Source organism: Geotrypetes seraphini, chromosome 3, assembly GCF_902459505.1.
Source record: "Geotrypetes seraphini chromosome 3, aGeoSer1.1, whole genome shotgun sequence".
NCBI lineage: Eukaryota > Metazoa > Chordata > Amphibia > Gymnophiona > Dermophiidae > Geotrypetes > Geotrypetes seraphini.
The window spans coordinates 291,186,255-291,204,011 of NC_047086.1; the positions used below are offsets into that span (position 1 = coordinate 291,186,255).

The 17,757-nt window shown below is 41.6% G+C and overlaps 1 protein-coding gene across 3 annotated transcripts in view; it reads left to right on the plus strand.

Annotated features, from left to right (window-relative positions):
- KMO (kynurenine 3-monooxygenase) overlaps positions 1–17,757 on the plus strand; it is a 102,304-nt gene that overhangs the window by 37,369 nt on the left and 47,178 nt on the right. For all 3 annotated transcript variants that reach the window (XM_033938353.1, XM_033938354.1, XM_033938355.1), the window contains one exon: positions 1,067–1,115. In XM_033938353.1, coding sequence (XP_033794244.1) covers positions 1,067–1,115 — 49 coding nt within the window. The remainder of the gene's footprint in view (positions 1–1,066; positions 1,116–17,757) is intronic.

Consider the following 17,757-nt stretch of genomic DNA (forward strand, 5'->3'; position numbering starts at 1 on the left):
CTATGGGGAAACTCGCTTTGATAAACGAGCATTTTGGATTAAGAGCATGCTCCTGGAACGGATTATGCTCGTAATCCAAGGTACCACTGTATTTTGTGTTCAATTAATTGTATTGCACTGTCAAAGTTTGGAAATCAATAAAGATTTAAAAAAAAAAAATCCCTTCTTTAATTAACTAAGTGTCAGGTTACAATTTAATCTAGAAAAGGCCCAGAAAATTCAAAAGTTAACTGGATAAATTGGACATCAAAGCTATATTTTCATGACTGTTAACAGTTAGTTAGATGCCATCGACTCACGCTTGAATTCTAGCAACTTGATGAATTACAGATCTAAAAAGAGATCGGTTCTGTGCTAGTCCGGTAAGGCCCTTCAGCGTCATCCTCATTATTGTTTTCAGTATGTCCAGCCATCTGATTGCAAGTCACCCTCTTCGCCTGGTTTGTTCAATCTTCCCAAACATAATTTTATTCTCCAATGATCGTTCTCCTCTGACAGTGTGACCAAAATAAGACCCGGTACAGAAACGGAAAAATTATTATTATTATTATTTTTTATTTTTTTTTAAATCTTTATTCATTTTTAAACTTCCAATAAGTGTAATATAAGATACAGTTATTTTCTATTTTAACATCACTTAATATATCATCAAATTCAAACTCACATCCAGTATCCCCCCTCCCATATACCCAACATTTATTCTTAAACATAAGAGATCATAGAGTGTTCCCTCCCCCCTCCCCACCCTGAACATGTATGCAAAAAAGGGAAACAAAAATTATACTCATTCTGTACAGTGTTTTGTTAATGGCTCCCATACATCCCTAAATTTATTAAAATGACCCTGTTGTATAGCTATTGGCCGCTCCATTTTAAAGATTTGGCACAACGAATTCCACCAAAAATTGTAGTTCAGCCGATTCCAATTTTTCATTATTTGCTGTATGGCAACCCCTGTCATAATGAGCAAAAATTTATTATTAGTAGTAGAGACTTGACTCTTAGCTCTCAACAGAAAAATTATTTAGAAATCCTATATTAATTATTTGATATTTTCTTTCTGCAGTACATTCTGTCTGTTGACAGGGCAGGCTTAAATAAGGAGCTGTTAACTGGTAAGTGGAGCTATTATTCACTACTATATGATTATGGTTAAAACAATGCAATTCCAAATCTTTACATAGCATAAAAATTTATTTCTATACCGCAATACCATTAAGTTCTATGGGGTTTACAAAATAGAATTAAAAAAAAAAAACTGCACATATATAGTTGAATGTAATACATCAAATACATTTTTAATTGTCTCCTAAAATGATGATATGAGCAAGAGGCCGCTATTAGAGAATTCAGATCTTTATCCCATATTGCAGCTTGAAACGACGGGAGACGACAATGATATTTAGGACCAAAATGTGCAATGAATAGCACACTTTGTCCAGATGATCTTTATTATCAGAAACCTTGATTGCAGCTGTCGATATATGCATAAAATCAACAAAGGTAGAAACAATGATGTGTAAAGAACCCGACATGGTCCATGTTTCGGCACACAGGCCTAGATTCTTTTAATGGCGCCTGAAGTTAGGAGCCTAGATAGGCGCTCATAGCTGATCTAGGTGCCTAACTCTCCCCCCTCCCACACATACACTTTTACAAAACCGTGCTAGTGTTTTTATTGCTGGCCATGGCGGTAACAACTCCAACGCTCATAGAATTCCTATGAGTGTCAGAGATGTTACCGCCGTGGTCAGTGCTAAGAACGTGCGGTTTTGTAAAGGGGGGGGTTAATTGTAGTTTATTATTTCTATTCTGCTTGTATTGAAAGCAGATTACAAGTAATATATACATATTAAAATACTTGGCCGCTGTGCACTAATAACAGCCAGTGTAGCACAAGATTTTTATTGCACTGTGGCCCTTTTACTAAGCAGCGGTAAGCACTAATGTATGCTTATTGCCGCTTAAAAGCAGCGCTAGCAGGCCCAGGCTCAGGACTCAGGAATCAAGTGCTAAATGCAGTCTCGGCATGTGCCACTCACATGCTAAAAAAATACAGTTTATTTTTTAGCGTGGGGGGGGGGTAGGCGGAGAGTAGGCATATCTCCATTTGAATATCGACCTGTCTTTTATTTTTCCTCCCGGAATAAAAACAGAGAAGATTTTGAGTTATCGCAGTGGCCACATTAATTAAAGTTCTAGTCCTAGCAGTACGGGCTAGATTCCGTAAATAGCACTGAAAAATAGGCACCAGGGCGCTTCAGGGTGAGCACCTGGCAGGGATTCCTGTGCTCACCTTTGGGTGCGAGGACTTACAGCAGCTGAAACATGGTGTAAATCCTGGCACCCCACAAGTTGGATGCGGATCCCTGGAATTCTGTAACACTGTAAGCTTATTTTCAGAATGACCATGACCTTTCCCCTCCCGTTGCCACACCCTCTATTGGGTTGCATGCTATGGGAATTTGGCGCCCAGGCTAATAGAATAACACACCCTAATTGGTGCTAGTTAACATTAATAATTGTTAGCATCCAATTATTGATGTTAATCGGCTCGTTAATCATTTCATTCCATTTTCTTCTGTTGCTCGTCATCACCAGACTTGATTATTGTAACATCATATATTCTGGCTCTTCCCAATCCTTTTTATTTTTTTATTTTTTATTTATAATTTCCAACAATTTTACAAGAAAATAAACTTCTTGTCAAAGAAATACAGCATGAATTTTGTTACTTGTACAATCAAAATAACAGTGGTATAAATGATTATCCTCCTTGGACCACAGTTACAGGGGAAGTTAAGCTGAAAAAAAACCCAAAAGGCTATAAAAAAGAAAAATATTCCAAAGAAAGGCTATAACGCAGTTTACTTGCTATCTCTTTAACACTGGGACTTCAAGCCATCTTTTTCAGCTCCAGGAAGGATTTTAACTGATCAGGAAGAAAGAATACATATTTAAGTTGTGCATATTTTATAATGCACTTACAGGGGAGTACGTTAATAAGAAGGAGGCACCCAAAGCTGTTGTTTCCTGCCTCAATGACAAAAACTCTTTCCTTCTCTCCTGGGCGATCTTCGTGACATCCATATATGCTCATATTCTTTTCCCATAAAACAAAGATTTTGAAAACCTAAACTACAACTTCATAAATGAGTCCAAGTCTTGTTGAAAAACAAAGGAAATCAGTAGTGTAGTTCGCTCCACCACATCAGAAATAGATTCTTTTTTTTTAGGATTGCAGATATATTATTTAAACATGTCTGAGGGACCTGTATCTTCTCTCCTTCCATAACTTCCTGGTCAGACTTTTTAGGCAATGGAAGATAATAAATTTTGTTCAATGGAAGAATATATTCAGAAGAATAGGCCAAAATTTCCACTGTGTAAGCTCAGAGCTCAGAACTGTGTAAGCTTAAGCTCAGAACGGTTTATATGAGTTTATTCAGGTACTCAAGCATTTTTCCCTGTCTGTCCTGATGGGCTCACAATATATCTAATGTACCTGGGGCAATGGGGGGATTAAGTGACTTGCCCAGGGTCACAAGGTACAGCGTGGGTTTGAGCCCACAACTTCAGTGTGCTGAGGCTGTGGCTTTAACCACTGCGCCACACTCTCCCCATTTCATATGAAGAAATAACCGCAGTTATAAGGAAGTTAAAAATCCACACATTTATCCATTGGTTGAAATTTTCTGTTTTCTATTTTCCGATGTAGCAAAACACTATTTTTTATTGCAACAGTCTTGTAGGTTAGCAAGCATTGTACTTCATTTTGTATTTTAGTTAAAGTATTCTTAGTTTCAGTGTTAGTTTATTCAGATATTTTTATAAAGTTATCTACATCCCCAAAGCTTTTACCTCCTCTGAAGTCTTCCTGGTCGCAACATCCACTCTCTGGAGCGTCTTCAAAATGGCTGTCAAAGTGTTCTCTCTGTCAGGGACTAGCTCCCCAAAGCTAGTAAACATCGTCAGAAGCTCATCTGCTGTGGATCTTTCCTCTGCTAGAACCTCGGGTGCATCTTCAGCCACCGTGTTCACGGCTTCCAGGGCAGCAGCATCAGCCAGATAGAGAGGCGGGACATCCGGTGCATGTGAGAGCGAGATCTCCAGCCCCAGAAGGATTGATTGCCCCTGTATCTCTCCCAGAGCAGGGCTTAGCTCACCCTGGTCTCCGAGCAAGTGTCGTTAGGCACTGCTCAAACGTTCGCTGGTTATGTGCCGCCGTGGGTGTGGAGGAGGTAGGTACCCTAATGCTGCCTTTTCTTTTAGTATGCGGCATAACAAGGAAGAAAATTTTCTACACAAACGAGAGCATTCTCAGCGTGCCTAGCTTAGCGCCGCCATCTTGGCCACTCCCCTTCCCAATCCTCTCTACAAAATACTGCTGTTCATCTGTGTCACGCCAAAAAATCCGATAGAGTTTCACTCTTGTTGAAAGAAATTGGCTGTCAGTAGCATACTGTATTCAGTATAAAATCTTTTTATTGGTTTTTAAGGCCTTTCACATGGACTGCCTCTTTACCTTTCATCTCTCATGGTGCTCTATGCACCTTTCCAAATTTTCTGATCCTTAAATGATCACAGGATGATCCTTAAAAATCCAAGGCAGGCCCAACATGAGCACACATGACGATGTGCCCTTTTCTTTACAGCTCCAGCCCTATGGAACAGCCTCCCCTCTCAAATTCAAAGTGAACTTTTCTTAGCCCAGTTTAAATCAGCTATTAAAACCTGACTATTTAGACAAGCTTTTGATGCACCATTATAACCTTTGTGGTTTTATTTGCCCTATTTCTTCCCCTATCTTACCTTTCCCTCTTATCCCTTTTGGTCTATTCCCTCTTCCTTCTTCCTAGTATGATTAGCGTACTTATCCTTTTTTGATACGGTATTTTGTATTTCCTTTTTAGTTGCTTTAGTCTGTGCTGCCCGATTTCTGATTTGAATTGATAAACCGATTCACTTCGGGTGAATCGATTCATTAAAAAAAAAAAAACCAAAGGGCCTCCCGATTTGGTAACCAACCCTCCTTCCCGTGCCTTTAGGTCTCCTAAAGCAGGAGTGGCAGTGCTGCCTCTTGCTAGCCATCTGCTGTCGCTCCTCCTTTAGGGGGTGAGGGGGGAGGGCCTGGAGCTGATAGTGGATCTCCGGTTTTACCCTTGCCTCTGATCCAAGTTGAAGTCACACAGGCGAAGCGCTGCATTGTGGGCACAGATTCACCTTAGTGTAACAGGACTGAGGGGAGCCAGGAACTAGCTCCAGAGAATCTGAACCTGGGTTCTTCCCCATAAAAAAAACTGGGCAGCACAGAAACTCCTTTTCCTGGCCCTGCTAGAGCGCTACTCTTTCCATCTCGCAGCCTGGATCCCTTCCTCCGCTACTACATTTGCTCGGTCACTTCTTCACTTTGCACCCGGAGCTACACGCAGCAACTTCAGCATTGTATTATTAAAAATACTCGGCAAACCCGCCCCTCCGTCGTGGCCGGCCGATAGGGAGGGGGAGGGAGGCGGGGCAAAGCGACAGGAAGAATCCTCCGGAGGGTGACTCGTTGGTCTGTTGCTTACAATTGAGCTGAGAGTGATTGGTAGAGGGAGGACTCAGCTGGCTCGGGATAGGCAGACAAGTGGCAGCGGGGATTAAGGATGATCTTTGTGAGGGGTCTGGGTTTCTTTTTGGTTTTCTGGTCTAGCGGTGTTTTGCCATGTTTTTGTTTTTTTGGGGTTTTTTTTCAGTAATCTATTGGTTATTGGACCTGTGTTTCTAGCTGTTTCAATAGGAAATAATTTCTTAGTATGCCCCTTATTCTTTTTTTAAGTATTTAAAAAGACTTATGCCAGACCTTTATTTTTGTGGGTCCATAAGCCAAAAGTAGGTTCACAGAAAATTATGCTGTGGCTTCTTCCCTGATCTCTATATATGGTCCACAGGGTAATTAAATTTGGCCTGTGAGAAAATACCCTGTTCCTTTCCTCCCTCCATCTCATTGTCCACCATCTCTCTTCTGGCTTCCCGGTATCACCTTCAAAGCAGCCTGCAGAGGATCGCCGGTCGGCTGTAACGATTCTAGCAGGCTGCCTTAGCCTCCATAGCATGTTCCCTCTGCTGCGGTCCCATACGTCAGAGGAGGGGCGGAACCTAGGCATAGGTAACGTGTTTCGGAGGCTGACGGCAATCTGCTAGGATCACTACAGCCAACTGGCGATCCTCTGCAGGCTGCTTTGAAGGTGAGACCAGGCAGCCAGAGGACGCTAGAAAGAAAGTTGAAAACATGCAGGCCTTCAGGGGGGTGGGCCCTGGTGTAGAAGTACATGGAGAGAGGAAAGGACAGGTCCAAGAGACATGCATATGCTGGACTGAGAGTGGGGGGAGGGGAAGAAATAATGGATCTAAAAACAGGAGAGAGAGAGATGGTCAATAGTATGGAGGGAGGGAAGAAACAGAAAGGGAGAGAAGTTGGACACAAGGGATGGTGTGGAGGGGGGATAGAGATACTGGATAGGAGGGTAGTTGGGAAGAGAAATGGAGAGATGGTGGACCCTGGGGTGGTGGGGAAGGAGGGAGAGATGCTGGATGAAAGGGTAGTTGAAAAAGGAGAGATGGTGGATCTGGGGATGGTGGGATCCATCGCTGCAGCTGTGGAAATGGAGATGAAAAAAAGGAAAGATGCCAGACCTCCGGGGGAGAAAAGGGAAACAGAAGGTGAGGACAGAGATGACAGATGGATGGTTAGCACGGAGAAAGAAGAAAGAAGAAGACCCAGGCAAACAAGTTATGAGAAGACAACCAATGCCTGGGTCCAACATGATTTGAATAATGGCCAGACAACAAAGGTAGAAAAAATAATTTTATTTTCTGTTTTGTTATTACAATATGGCAGATTTGAAATGTGTATTCTGCCAGAGATAGTGTTAGATTGCGAATGTGAGCTAGGATTTAACAGAGAGAGGAAAAGTATTTTTTGTTTGTTTATTTTGTTTACACCACAGCGCAAGTGTGGGTAGGAGAGGGCAAAGGGGGTGAAGAGGCTATAAAATAAACCCACCTGGATATTTGGAAAAAAACACCCAATTGGGCAGGAAAATCAAATCGAATTGAAAAATCGATTCAGTTTGCTGAATCAAAATTTTTTTTTTTTTCTGAATCGGGCAGCACTGATTATTGCTTGGATCTGCCTGTCAGTTGTAGTGATATAACAAAACCAAATAAAGAATTAGATTGCCTGCACATTTCTGGATCACACCCAAATTTAGATGTACTTGTGTGGGCACTCTGTGTAGAATCTGGGAGTATCTGTATAGGTATAAGCTCTGCAGTCATTGTGCAAGGTCTAAACTAAACTAAACCTTAAGTTTATATACCGCATCATCTCTACAGATGTGGAGCTCGGCATGGTTTACAAGAACTTAAAATATAGGAAGAGAAGGAAAAAAAAAGGTTTACATGAACTTATATAGAGAAGAGAAGTGTAAGGGGGGATAGAATTACATTTTAGTGAAAAGCCTGGTTTTCAGTTGCTTGCGGAATAATTGGAGGGAGCCCATTTAGTCTATCCATTTAGTTTAAATATTCTATTTGGCAAGCCTAAACTAAACATAAATATCCTGATAACGACAGGATATCATAACATAACATAACATAACATTGTGCTTATTGACCGCGTAACCAGAAGTTCAACGCAGTTTACAAAAAGTTATAAAAGTAAACATGTTACATGAAATAAGATGATTCATTAAATAGTCAAATATTTAGAAAAAAGATAGGTCTTCAATTGTTTTCTAAAATGGCCATAGGAACAGGTAGTAAGCAACAATATTCGGAATTCGTTGTCATGAAGAGCTGCCTGAGATGCCAAAGTATGATTTAGAAATTTCTTACTCCTGCAACCCTGGACAGATGGAAAATTAAACAAAGGATAAGTTCTTCTACTATGTCTGTATGATGCTAAAGAAAATCTATTGTATCTAAGTAAGAAGGAGCTGTACCATAAACAGCCTTGTAACAGAAACAGCCTAGTTTAAACAATACCCGGGCCTCCATTGGCAGCCAATGCAATTCGCAACAAAAGGGTGTAACATGATCAAATTTCTTCAGGCCATAAATCATTCTGACCGCTGTATTCTCAAAACTATATTCTCAAAACTGGCTTGGATAACATCGGACCATTCAGACAGATAGTCAGCCCAATACTATCTGTGTAAATCTTGAAAATACCAACTAAAGGGGAATGTATAAAATTGTGTAAATATTGACATGAATGTTTGTTTCTTGAGAGACTAGTGTTCCATGTACTTAAGTAGGCAGTAAGTTCCCCATGAGAGCTTAAAATCCCCTTAAGCCTATAGCATGAGACTTTCTAATCCTGATCTTTGAGCTGTAGACTTTTCCAGGCTCCTTACCAAACCATGCCCAACTAGAGTGATAGGCAGACACATGGATGTACCTTCTTGTCCTTCTGAATGCTGGATGCCCATTTCCAAGTTTCCAAGTTTTATTAAAAATTTGATTAATTGCCTAGACAAAGTTTCAAGGCGATTGAACAATAAAAAAACAACCAATAGGTTTAATATTTGCTCTTACAAAGACCAACACTTAGGACTTAAAGAACAGAGACTGAAGACGTACCGATACAATAGGATAGAAAGGGGAAGAACCACAATATAAAAAATAGGAAAGAACATAAACGGGAAGAACATAAGGAAGGGGAGCAATAGTGTCCAAAGTTCAGCTAAGAAAGGATTAAAAATTACTAGTCGTACGACGTCCTGAAAAGGATGCTCAAACATTAAGAGCTCATTTTACTAAACCGCATTAATGCACGGAATAGCGTATGCTAAATTGCCGCCTGCGCTAGACCTTAACACCAGCATTGAGCATCGAGCTGGCATTAGTTCTAGCTGCGTAGCGCGGGTTTAGCGTGCGCTAAAAACGCTAACGCGGCTTAGTAAAAGGAGCCCCAAATGCATCTCTTAATAAAAAAGTTTTTCATTTAGATTTGAACCAATCCAGTGACGGTTCTTCTCTTAGATCCAAGGGAGCAGCATTCCAAAGAAACGGGGCAGTGACTGAGAAGATAGATGTAGTTCATAGACAAAAGTGCGCAACGACAAAGGCGTGCTGACAACCCAGCGCAGACAACTGAGCGCAAGACGGAAGCGTACCGAAGAAAAACAATATTTTAAGGGGCTCCGATGGGGGGTGTTGGTGGGGAACCCCCCACTTTACTTAACAGAGATTGCGGTGGCGTTGTGGGGGGGTTTGGGGGGTTGTAACCCCCCCTCATTTACTGGAAACTTAACTTTTTCCCTTTTTTTTAGGGAAAAAGTGAAGTTTTCAGTATAATGTGGGTGGTTACAACCCCCCAAACCCCCCACAATGCCAGTGCGATCTCTGTTAAGTAAAGGGGGGGGATTCCCCCCACGCCCCCCGTCGGAGCCCTTTAAAATACTATTTTTCTTCGGCGCGCTTCCGCCTTGCGCTCAGTTGTCTGCACTGGGTTGTCGGTGTGCCTTTGTCGGCGCGCGCTTTTCACCTGTCACCGCGTAATGTGTATATATGGTTAAGAGAGGGAATGGATAGAAGATGAGTTGAAGATAAACGCAGGGCTCTTGAGGGATTGTAGGGGGATCAGAAGTCTATTTATGAATTTGGGACAGTTAGTGGTACACGTTTTAAATGTCAAAAGAAGAATTTTCTATGCTATCCTGTGTCCGATTGGTAACCAGTGCTCTCTTTTCAATAATGGGGTAACATGATCGTATTTATTTAAGTTGGTTCCAGGTTTACTAAGGGGTTTTCGGTGCTGCTGCAATTGTCTGTCTCTTATCTTAGGTCTTCATATCTCTCTTTATCACCTCTTGTCAGCTTTTGATCTGTGTGAGTTTGCTTAGGTAACTGTGTATTTTATGCTATATTTGCAAATTTGCTGCTTGTTTTTCCTAGTTTTCTGGTCCAAATCGTTATACAGTGTTTGCCCCTTTGTTTGCAAATTCTGTCTCAATACATCCTGGAGGATTCATGCTGAGTTCTTCAAGAATGCTTGTCCAGGTTTGTGGATGGAAATTGCTTGTGGTTGCTTGTTTTTTGTCCTTGAGGACTTTTTGAGGGTTTAGGTCTGCTGATGCTGTTAATACAGTGTATGCTTGGAGATCTGTAATAGTAGGTGAGTCACATTCACGTACAGTATATATTTTCCAGTTCCCAGAAGGCTTACAATCAGTGACGTAGCGAAGGTGAAAGGTGCCCGGGGCGGTGGCGCCCCTCCGTCGCTCTCTTCACCCAACCCCCAACTTCCCTGCCCCCTCCTGCCACATACTTCCTCTGACATCACTTCTTAGATACATAATTTGGGGCTAGATTAACAAAAGTGTGCTACTGCATTAGCACATGCAAATGTCGTTAATGCACGGTCGTCCACATTCTATACATGGCGCCTAAGAATAGGTGTGCAATTGGACACTGAGGGGAAGATTCTCTAATGTTCTCAGTAAAATTTGACGTGCCACTGTCACGGCCATTATTGTAACGATTTTAAAAAGACGAGACATTCTCAAAATCCCATGCATGCAAATGAGGTTTGTGGAGTCTCGCAAAATTTACATGTGATGAGTCGCTGGTGATAGCAATCAGCACATGCGCAGAATATACCACAAAAAGAGGCTTAAATGTGCGCATGTGCCAGGAAAAGCAACGCCGTCATCATCATCTCATCGTATATCTTCTCATCAGGACAACATGGAAAGCTTGAGGATAAGAGCCACCATCCATAAAGCCATCCGCTATGGTAGCACAAAACACGCACGGCTCACAAACGCCTATGATTCAAGGGCTTTTGAATTTTGTAATTTTATTTTTATGTCAAATTTTATCATGAGCCATATGAAACGTGCATATAATACATGCACTCAAGAAGCGTGCTTTTGTCCGTCCCCCCAAAAAATAAAAAATAAACTACTATAATTCATGTGAATCTTGTAATTTTTTTAATGTCAGATTTTATCGTGCGACACAGCCAAAACACATGCTTGCGATGCAATTTTCACAGTACTGGTACCTTCGGAGCAGTCAGTGATTTTTGGTCGCAAAAATTTGGCACCACGCTCGGGGAATCACACAGTGATGATAGAGAATTACCCGGAGTGCTCCTTTGAATATTTATGAATCCATTCTACTACCATTTTAATATTAATGACCTCGTTGTACTATATTTGCATGGCAGAGTCAGAAACTGCTAGAAAGCTCAGAAAGGACTGTAGTGAGCTGTTTTGATAATCGGCTGCTAAACTACATGCACGGTAAACCAGCTGGAACAGGTTTAGTGACCATCATTAAGAACATGGTAAATTTTGAGAATCTTCCTCTGAGTTATAGAATATGGTCATAAACTAATTGGCTTAATTGTTGATAACTGTGAATAATTGGCATTAACAAGTGGGGAGAGTGTGGTGCAGTGGTTAAAGCGACAGCCTCAGCACCCTGAAGTTGTGGGTTCAAACCACGCTACTCCTTGTGACCCTGGGCAAGTCACTTAATCCCCCTCAGGTACATTAGATAGATTGTGAGCCCACTGGGACAGACAGGGAAAATGCTTGAGTACCTGAATAAATTCATATAAACCGTTCTGAGCTCCCTTGGGAAAATGGTATAGGAAAAATAAATAAATAAAATGCAAATTGACACAAATTAGCAATTTTTGCATAACTGATCTATGCTGTATTCTATGACAGAGTGCCTGTTTTCTATAGTGCATAGCTCCACAGGGAGTATAGACAGAGCAGAAGCATGGGCCGGCCAAGGTCTTACTCAGCATTTAGCCATGGTTCTATAGAGTACTTGTATATACATTTCTAAATGCCAGTAGCTAGGGGCAATAATTTTTACACCAACCTTTGGCTGGTGTGAGTGCTCGTACCCAAAGTTAGGTGCGAAAATATGCACTTATGCTAGTATTCTATAATGGCAGCTCTTCGTGGAACTACGGTTATAAAATTCACGTTTAGTGCGCCTCATCTCGTCACTTAACTTTAGGCAAACTTTACTGAATTCCCCTCATTATTAGTAAATATGCCCCATTGCATAAAATTTTATTTATTTTTAATATTTTTTTTTATCTTGTTCTTTATATTTTATAATTGTGCTCCATTTCATGTATGTTTTCTTACCTATTTAAATTAATTGGATAATAAGGGATTGATAGATAATTAAATAAAAATAGATCTGCAGTAAATAGCACACCGTTAATGCCTTGTATTAAATCTAGCCTTTAGTTAGTTATACACACCTCTTTTATTTTGATTGTTTTTTTCTGTTATCTTGTTTCACATTTTTATTCTGTGGTTAGGCTATTTGCCTCTGTACATTTTTGTTTTTGAAGAAAAATGTCAAAAAAATGCCATGTATGAGGATTTGATTGGTTCATGGACATCATGAGATGGTAACTGGGCCTGGGATGGTCTATATTCAATGTGCTCGTTTGAGGATTTGATTGGTTCATGGACGTCATGTGATGGTAACTGGGACTGTGATGGTCTATATTCAATGTGCTCGTTTGAGGATTTGATTGGTTCATGGACGTCATGTGATGGTAACTGGGACTGTGATGGTCTATATTCAATGTGCTCGTTTGAGGATTTGATTGGTTCATGGACGTCATGTGATGGTAACTGGGACTGTGATGGTCTATATTCAATGTGCTCGTTTGAGGATTTGATTGGTTCATGGACGTCATGTGATGGTAACTGGGATTGTGATGGTCTATATTCAATGTGCTCGCATGAGCATGATGTAATCTGTAATTCTATAGCATATATGGGTGCCCTCAAAGGTTATGCGATATGGCATGAAGCTGCTTAAAGAACTTAAAATAGTGATTTCATTAATATGTTATAGGCACTTTTAATAGGTATATAAGGTTGTTGTATTTTTTTCAGTTAAAGGGGTCTTATACTAAGCTGTTCTAAAAAGTAGCCTGCACTATTTTTAGCATGTGGCAACTCACACATTGAGGCCACTTTTTATTGTGGCTCTAAAATAGCTGCAATTTAGCTTTCCCTATTAATGGCCACATGCTAATTTCGAAATTAGCACAAGGCCATTAACACGTGAGTCTTTACTGGCATCTATTTTGTAGGTGATAAGGGCTCCCCTGCTAATCCTATGCTAACCAATTAGCACAGGGCACATCTTCTCTCTGCCCCCAAACACGCCCCCTATGCAAAAAAATAAAATGTATTTTTTAGTATATGGGTGGGTGCACCATGGCCGCAGTTACTGCATGCTGAGTGCAGCCTACTAGTGCTACTTTTTTAGTGGCAGTAAGCATTTTGCAGGCCTACATTTCAGGCATCTGTCGCAGCTCTAGGGAGACCTGTAGGGACACTTAAAGTCACCCAAAGTCACTTCCGGGTGAAACCATACCCATGCCTCTCCTTGGGTGAGCTTAAGTGTCCCTACGCATCTCCATAGACCTTCAACAGATGCCTACAGTGTAGGCATCCTTCCTGGCCTAAGTTTTTTAAAAAAACGTGCGTCCCGATTGACTGCCAGACAGCGGGGGTTCAGAAATGTTGGGGGTTGGGGGGGATGCAGGGGGGATCCGGAGATGTCGAGAATGTTGTAGGATATCAGCGGGAGGGGTGTAGGGTTCCATGTAGGGGTCCTGGCAGGGGGAATCCCTATCAGCTGAGCCGGCAGGAATCCCCCAAACCAGCTCAGCTGATGGGGATTCTTCTGCCATGATTAGCTAATAGCAAGCTCTCAATGTGCTGTTTTTTTCTGCCCTTCTGAGTGATAGGAGGGGGTCATGACCAGTGGGGGCATAAGGGGTGTCATGCCTTAAACTCTCCAGTTTGGTCACCTTTGGGGCACTTAGACGTAATTTACTATGGTCCAAATCCCGGCGTGTAAGTTCTGCCTAGAATGTCCTGGAAAAGCTTTGATTATCGCTTCAGGACATCCAGGTGAAAGTCCACCTGACTCCCACCCATAACACACTTCCCAACACATCTCTTTGAGCTCTGGACACACAGCAGCTTAGAAGTGCTACTGGACGTCCCTGCTATTAGGACATTCAAATGCCAACTTAGGCAGGTTTTTGGACATTTTAAAGTTTTGATTATGCCCCTCATATTATATCTAGTTGAAAATAACTCCAGTAATTAGACAGGAAAATCTAACCCACACATTCTTATAAGACATATAAAAATAGACACCCATAGACACATTCAACCTAAGAGAAAATCGGTATGCCTAAGTCATATTAATCACACTTATTGAAAATCATGTTCAGTCCTCCAAGTCCTGCTTAAAATAATTTGTTTTCAACAAAATTTTGAATTGTTTTATAGCTCATTTCTGACAAATTTCATTTGGGAGATTATCCCAAAGAGTCGCAGCAAGCCAGAAAAATGCTCTATCTCTGGTAATGGCCCAATAGGCCATTTTGAAGTCTTCTGCATTCACAGTGTACTGTATCACACCATGTGTTACGTCTAATCTCAGCCCCAGGGGGGGGGCAGAATTCTATAAATGGCTCTTGAAAATGGGCACCAGAAAAGATTGATGCTAAGCGCTAGTCTATTAAGGATGTACGTCCTATACAGAACAGCACTTAGATTCTCTAGGTGCGGGAACTATGTCTGCTGAAACCTAGGGTAAATCCTGGCACCGAGGTTGGTCGCACGGACCCATTATTCTGTTTGGAACACTCCTGACCAGCCGATGCCCTTCCCTTAGCCACGCCCCCTTTTGGATTGCAAGACAGAATATCATACAGCCTGATTTGTGTGCAAATTCTAATTGGTGCCAATTAACATCAGTAATTGGTTGTTAGAATACAGTTATTGATGGTTAACAGCTCAATAGCTAATTAAGTTGCTTGTGCTGCATCTTGGCAGCATACACAAATTTGGCCATATGTACCTGTTTCCCCGAAAATAAGACAGTGTCTTATATTAATTTTGGGTCCAAAAAACGCATTAGGGCTTATATTCAGGGGATGTCTTATTTTTTTTCATGTACAACAATCATCTCTCCCTTACTCTCCTCCACTCCAGTTCTTCCTTTTTCCTTTCTCTACCCCCCCTTGTGCAGTATCTTTTCTCCCCTGCCACCCATTCCCTGGTGAGGCATCTTTCTATCCCTCCCTCCCATCCCCCTGTGCAGCAGAACCCCACTAACCCTCCCACCGTGAGACTTGCATACCTCCGCTCTGAAGCCTCCAAAAACAGCAGCAACAGCAGCTCTTTTTGGAGGACTCAGACTGGAGGTATGTCAAGTCTCACCAGGGTGGGGATCACTGAATTGACGAGTCCAAATTTTATGGGTGAATCGGGCAGCACTAGTGTCAGGGATGGAGTCGGGGAGTGTTGGGGACAGTCGGGAGAGGGGCTACGGGGTTGATCTTAACTAGGGCTTATATTAGGAGCATCTTTAAAAATCATGCTACAGCTTATTTTCAGGATAGGTCTTATTTTCAGGGCAACAGGGTAGAATCGGGAGATATTCCCTATCCTATTCCACATTTGTTAGTTAATATGGGAATTAGCTGGATTATCCCCTTATTTCCTATTTGATTCACACATCCAGGGAGGGGGTATTATATTTTCTTGTATTCATTGACCAAATGAAAGTGCTGTTTATCATTTTTACTGTATATATCCACTTTGTTTTTGTTCTTGAATTAGGTTGGGGGGAAATTTTTGTAATATTTCTTTGATCGATTGTAAGTGCTGTCTTGAAGTCAATTGTATGTATATTTTAATGCACTGTTTTTGATCGAAAATTAATAAGAGTTAAAAAAAAGGGAATTAGCACATGCTTCTTCATTAATGGTTATCATGGCCATGCATTAGTTCCACATTAAGGGGAAGTTCTGTAAGGGGCCTAGTTTTAGGTGGTGAAATTCTTGTCATTTACACGGGCAAGTGCCCTTTTATAGAGTGCAGATTAATGGAAAAGTACATGCCATGATTTGATGGCATGTACTTTATGAATGGGCATGCACATCGGTGGAGTTTGGGTCGAGCATGGGCAAAGCCAATGGCATAGTAAGGGGGGGCATACAGCCTCGGGTGCCATATTGGTAGAGGCACTGGCACCTCTCCGCCATGCTCGCTCCCTCCCTTCCCTGCCCCCCATAAATCTTTAAATCTTCACCAGCATGAGCAACTTCTCTGGACCGCTATTCACGCCGACCTGATTCCCCCTCTGAAACCACTTCCAGGTCATGGGTCCAGGAAGCGACGTCTGAAGGTAAGCCAATGCCGGTGTGAGCAGCAGGCCGGAGAAACTGCTTGCGCTGGCGAAGATTTAAAGAGGTATTGAGGGGAAGGGAGAATGTAAGTGTGGTGGGTGGGCAGAGAGAAGGTCATGGGGGGGCCACAACCTCCGGCGCTTCATACCCTCGCAACACCACTGGGCAGACCACACAACTACACGTATAAATTATCAAATTTTATCATCTAGGTGCATTTGTGTTCACATCTAGAAGGCGGTATTTACATCAGCTATAGGTCTGGTGAAAGTGATTGCACCTTAAGTTATGAGAATATTTGGCCATTTACCTACTTTTTCTTTATAGAAACCAGTATCTTCAATAGGTGGCAACCTGATATAGAATTACCCTCCAACTGGTTAGTAAAAGAACCCCTATATAAACTGAAGGTGAATAGTATTGTTTCATGTGTGCACTTTTGAAATATCTTGCAGTAAGCCCGAGGGTATTGATCTCTTTTAATATCTTCTATATTAGCATATGATGAATGCAGGGTCTTGTGTTTTTTTTATGCTTATGAATAATTGCAAGCTATGAATCCCTGGTAAGCAGTACATCAAATCAATAAATCTTAAACCTTAAGTGGAGTGTTTGCTGAGACCTTGCTTAAGTCTAGCTCCTAGCCCTCTGGTAACTTAAAGATCCTTTTATCAAAGTGTGGCAAACGTTTGCATTTATATATACTTATGGCACATCATAATAAATGCTCCATCATTTAAAAACCATACAAATCTAATCTATTTGTGTGTCGTGCATACCTAAGCAGGCTCAAGGCGACTTACAGAGAAGAAGGTAAAAAAAGAGCGGTATGGGAAAAGAGGAGAAATAAGGAGAAAGTAACAGACTAGCAGCACTAGCTGGAAGGGGATTGCCAAGAGAATCGTGTAAAGCTCAGGTATCAAAGGGGGATTTTCAGTCTCTTCCAGAATGCGGTGTGGCTAGGCTCTGTTTGATTGTTTCTGCGAGGTCATTCCAAGTTTTCACTCCTAGGAAGATTAGCATGGAGTGAACATACACTTGTAAGGGAGATTTTTTGTAGTTGGGAGATTTACCCCCTCTTCTATTAAACTGCGCTAGCAGTTTTTAGCGCAGAGAGCCGTGATGAATGGCCCGCACTGCTCCCGACGCTCTTAGGAATTCTATGAGCGTCGGGAGCAGCGCGGGCCATTCAGTGTGGCTCCCTGTGCTAGAAACTGCTAGCGCAGTTTAATAGAAGAGGCCCTTAGTTGTATCCTGTTGAGGGTTCTGCGAGAAGTTGACCTTGCCATTGAGAAAAGTTGGATAAACGGAGCCGCTGAATTTCCATGGAGTATACACACTACTAAACTCTGCAAAATGTATTTTTGTAAAATCCTCTGCATACACAACTTTTTGCTTACTAACAATCTTATCCTTATTTAACCCCTATATTGGGACACCACAATCTTATGTCACAAAATGGGACTATACATAATATTCAGCCTTGCTAGACTCAATCTGAC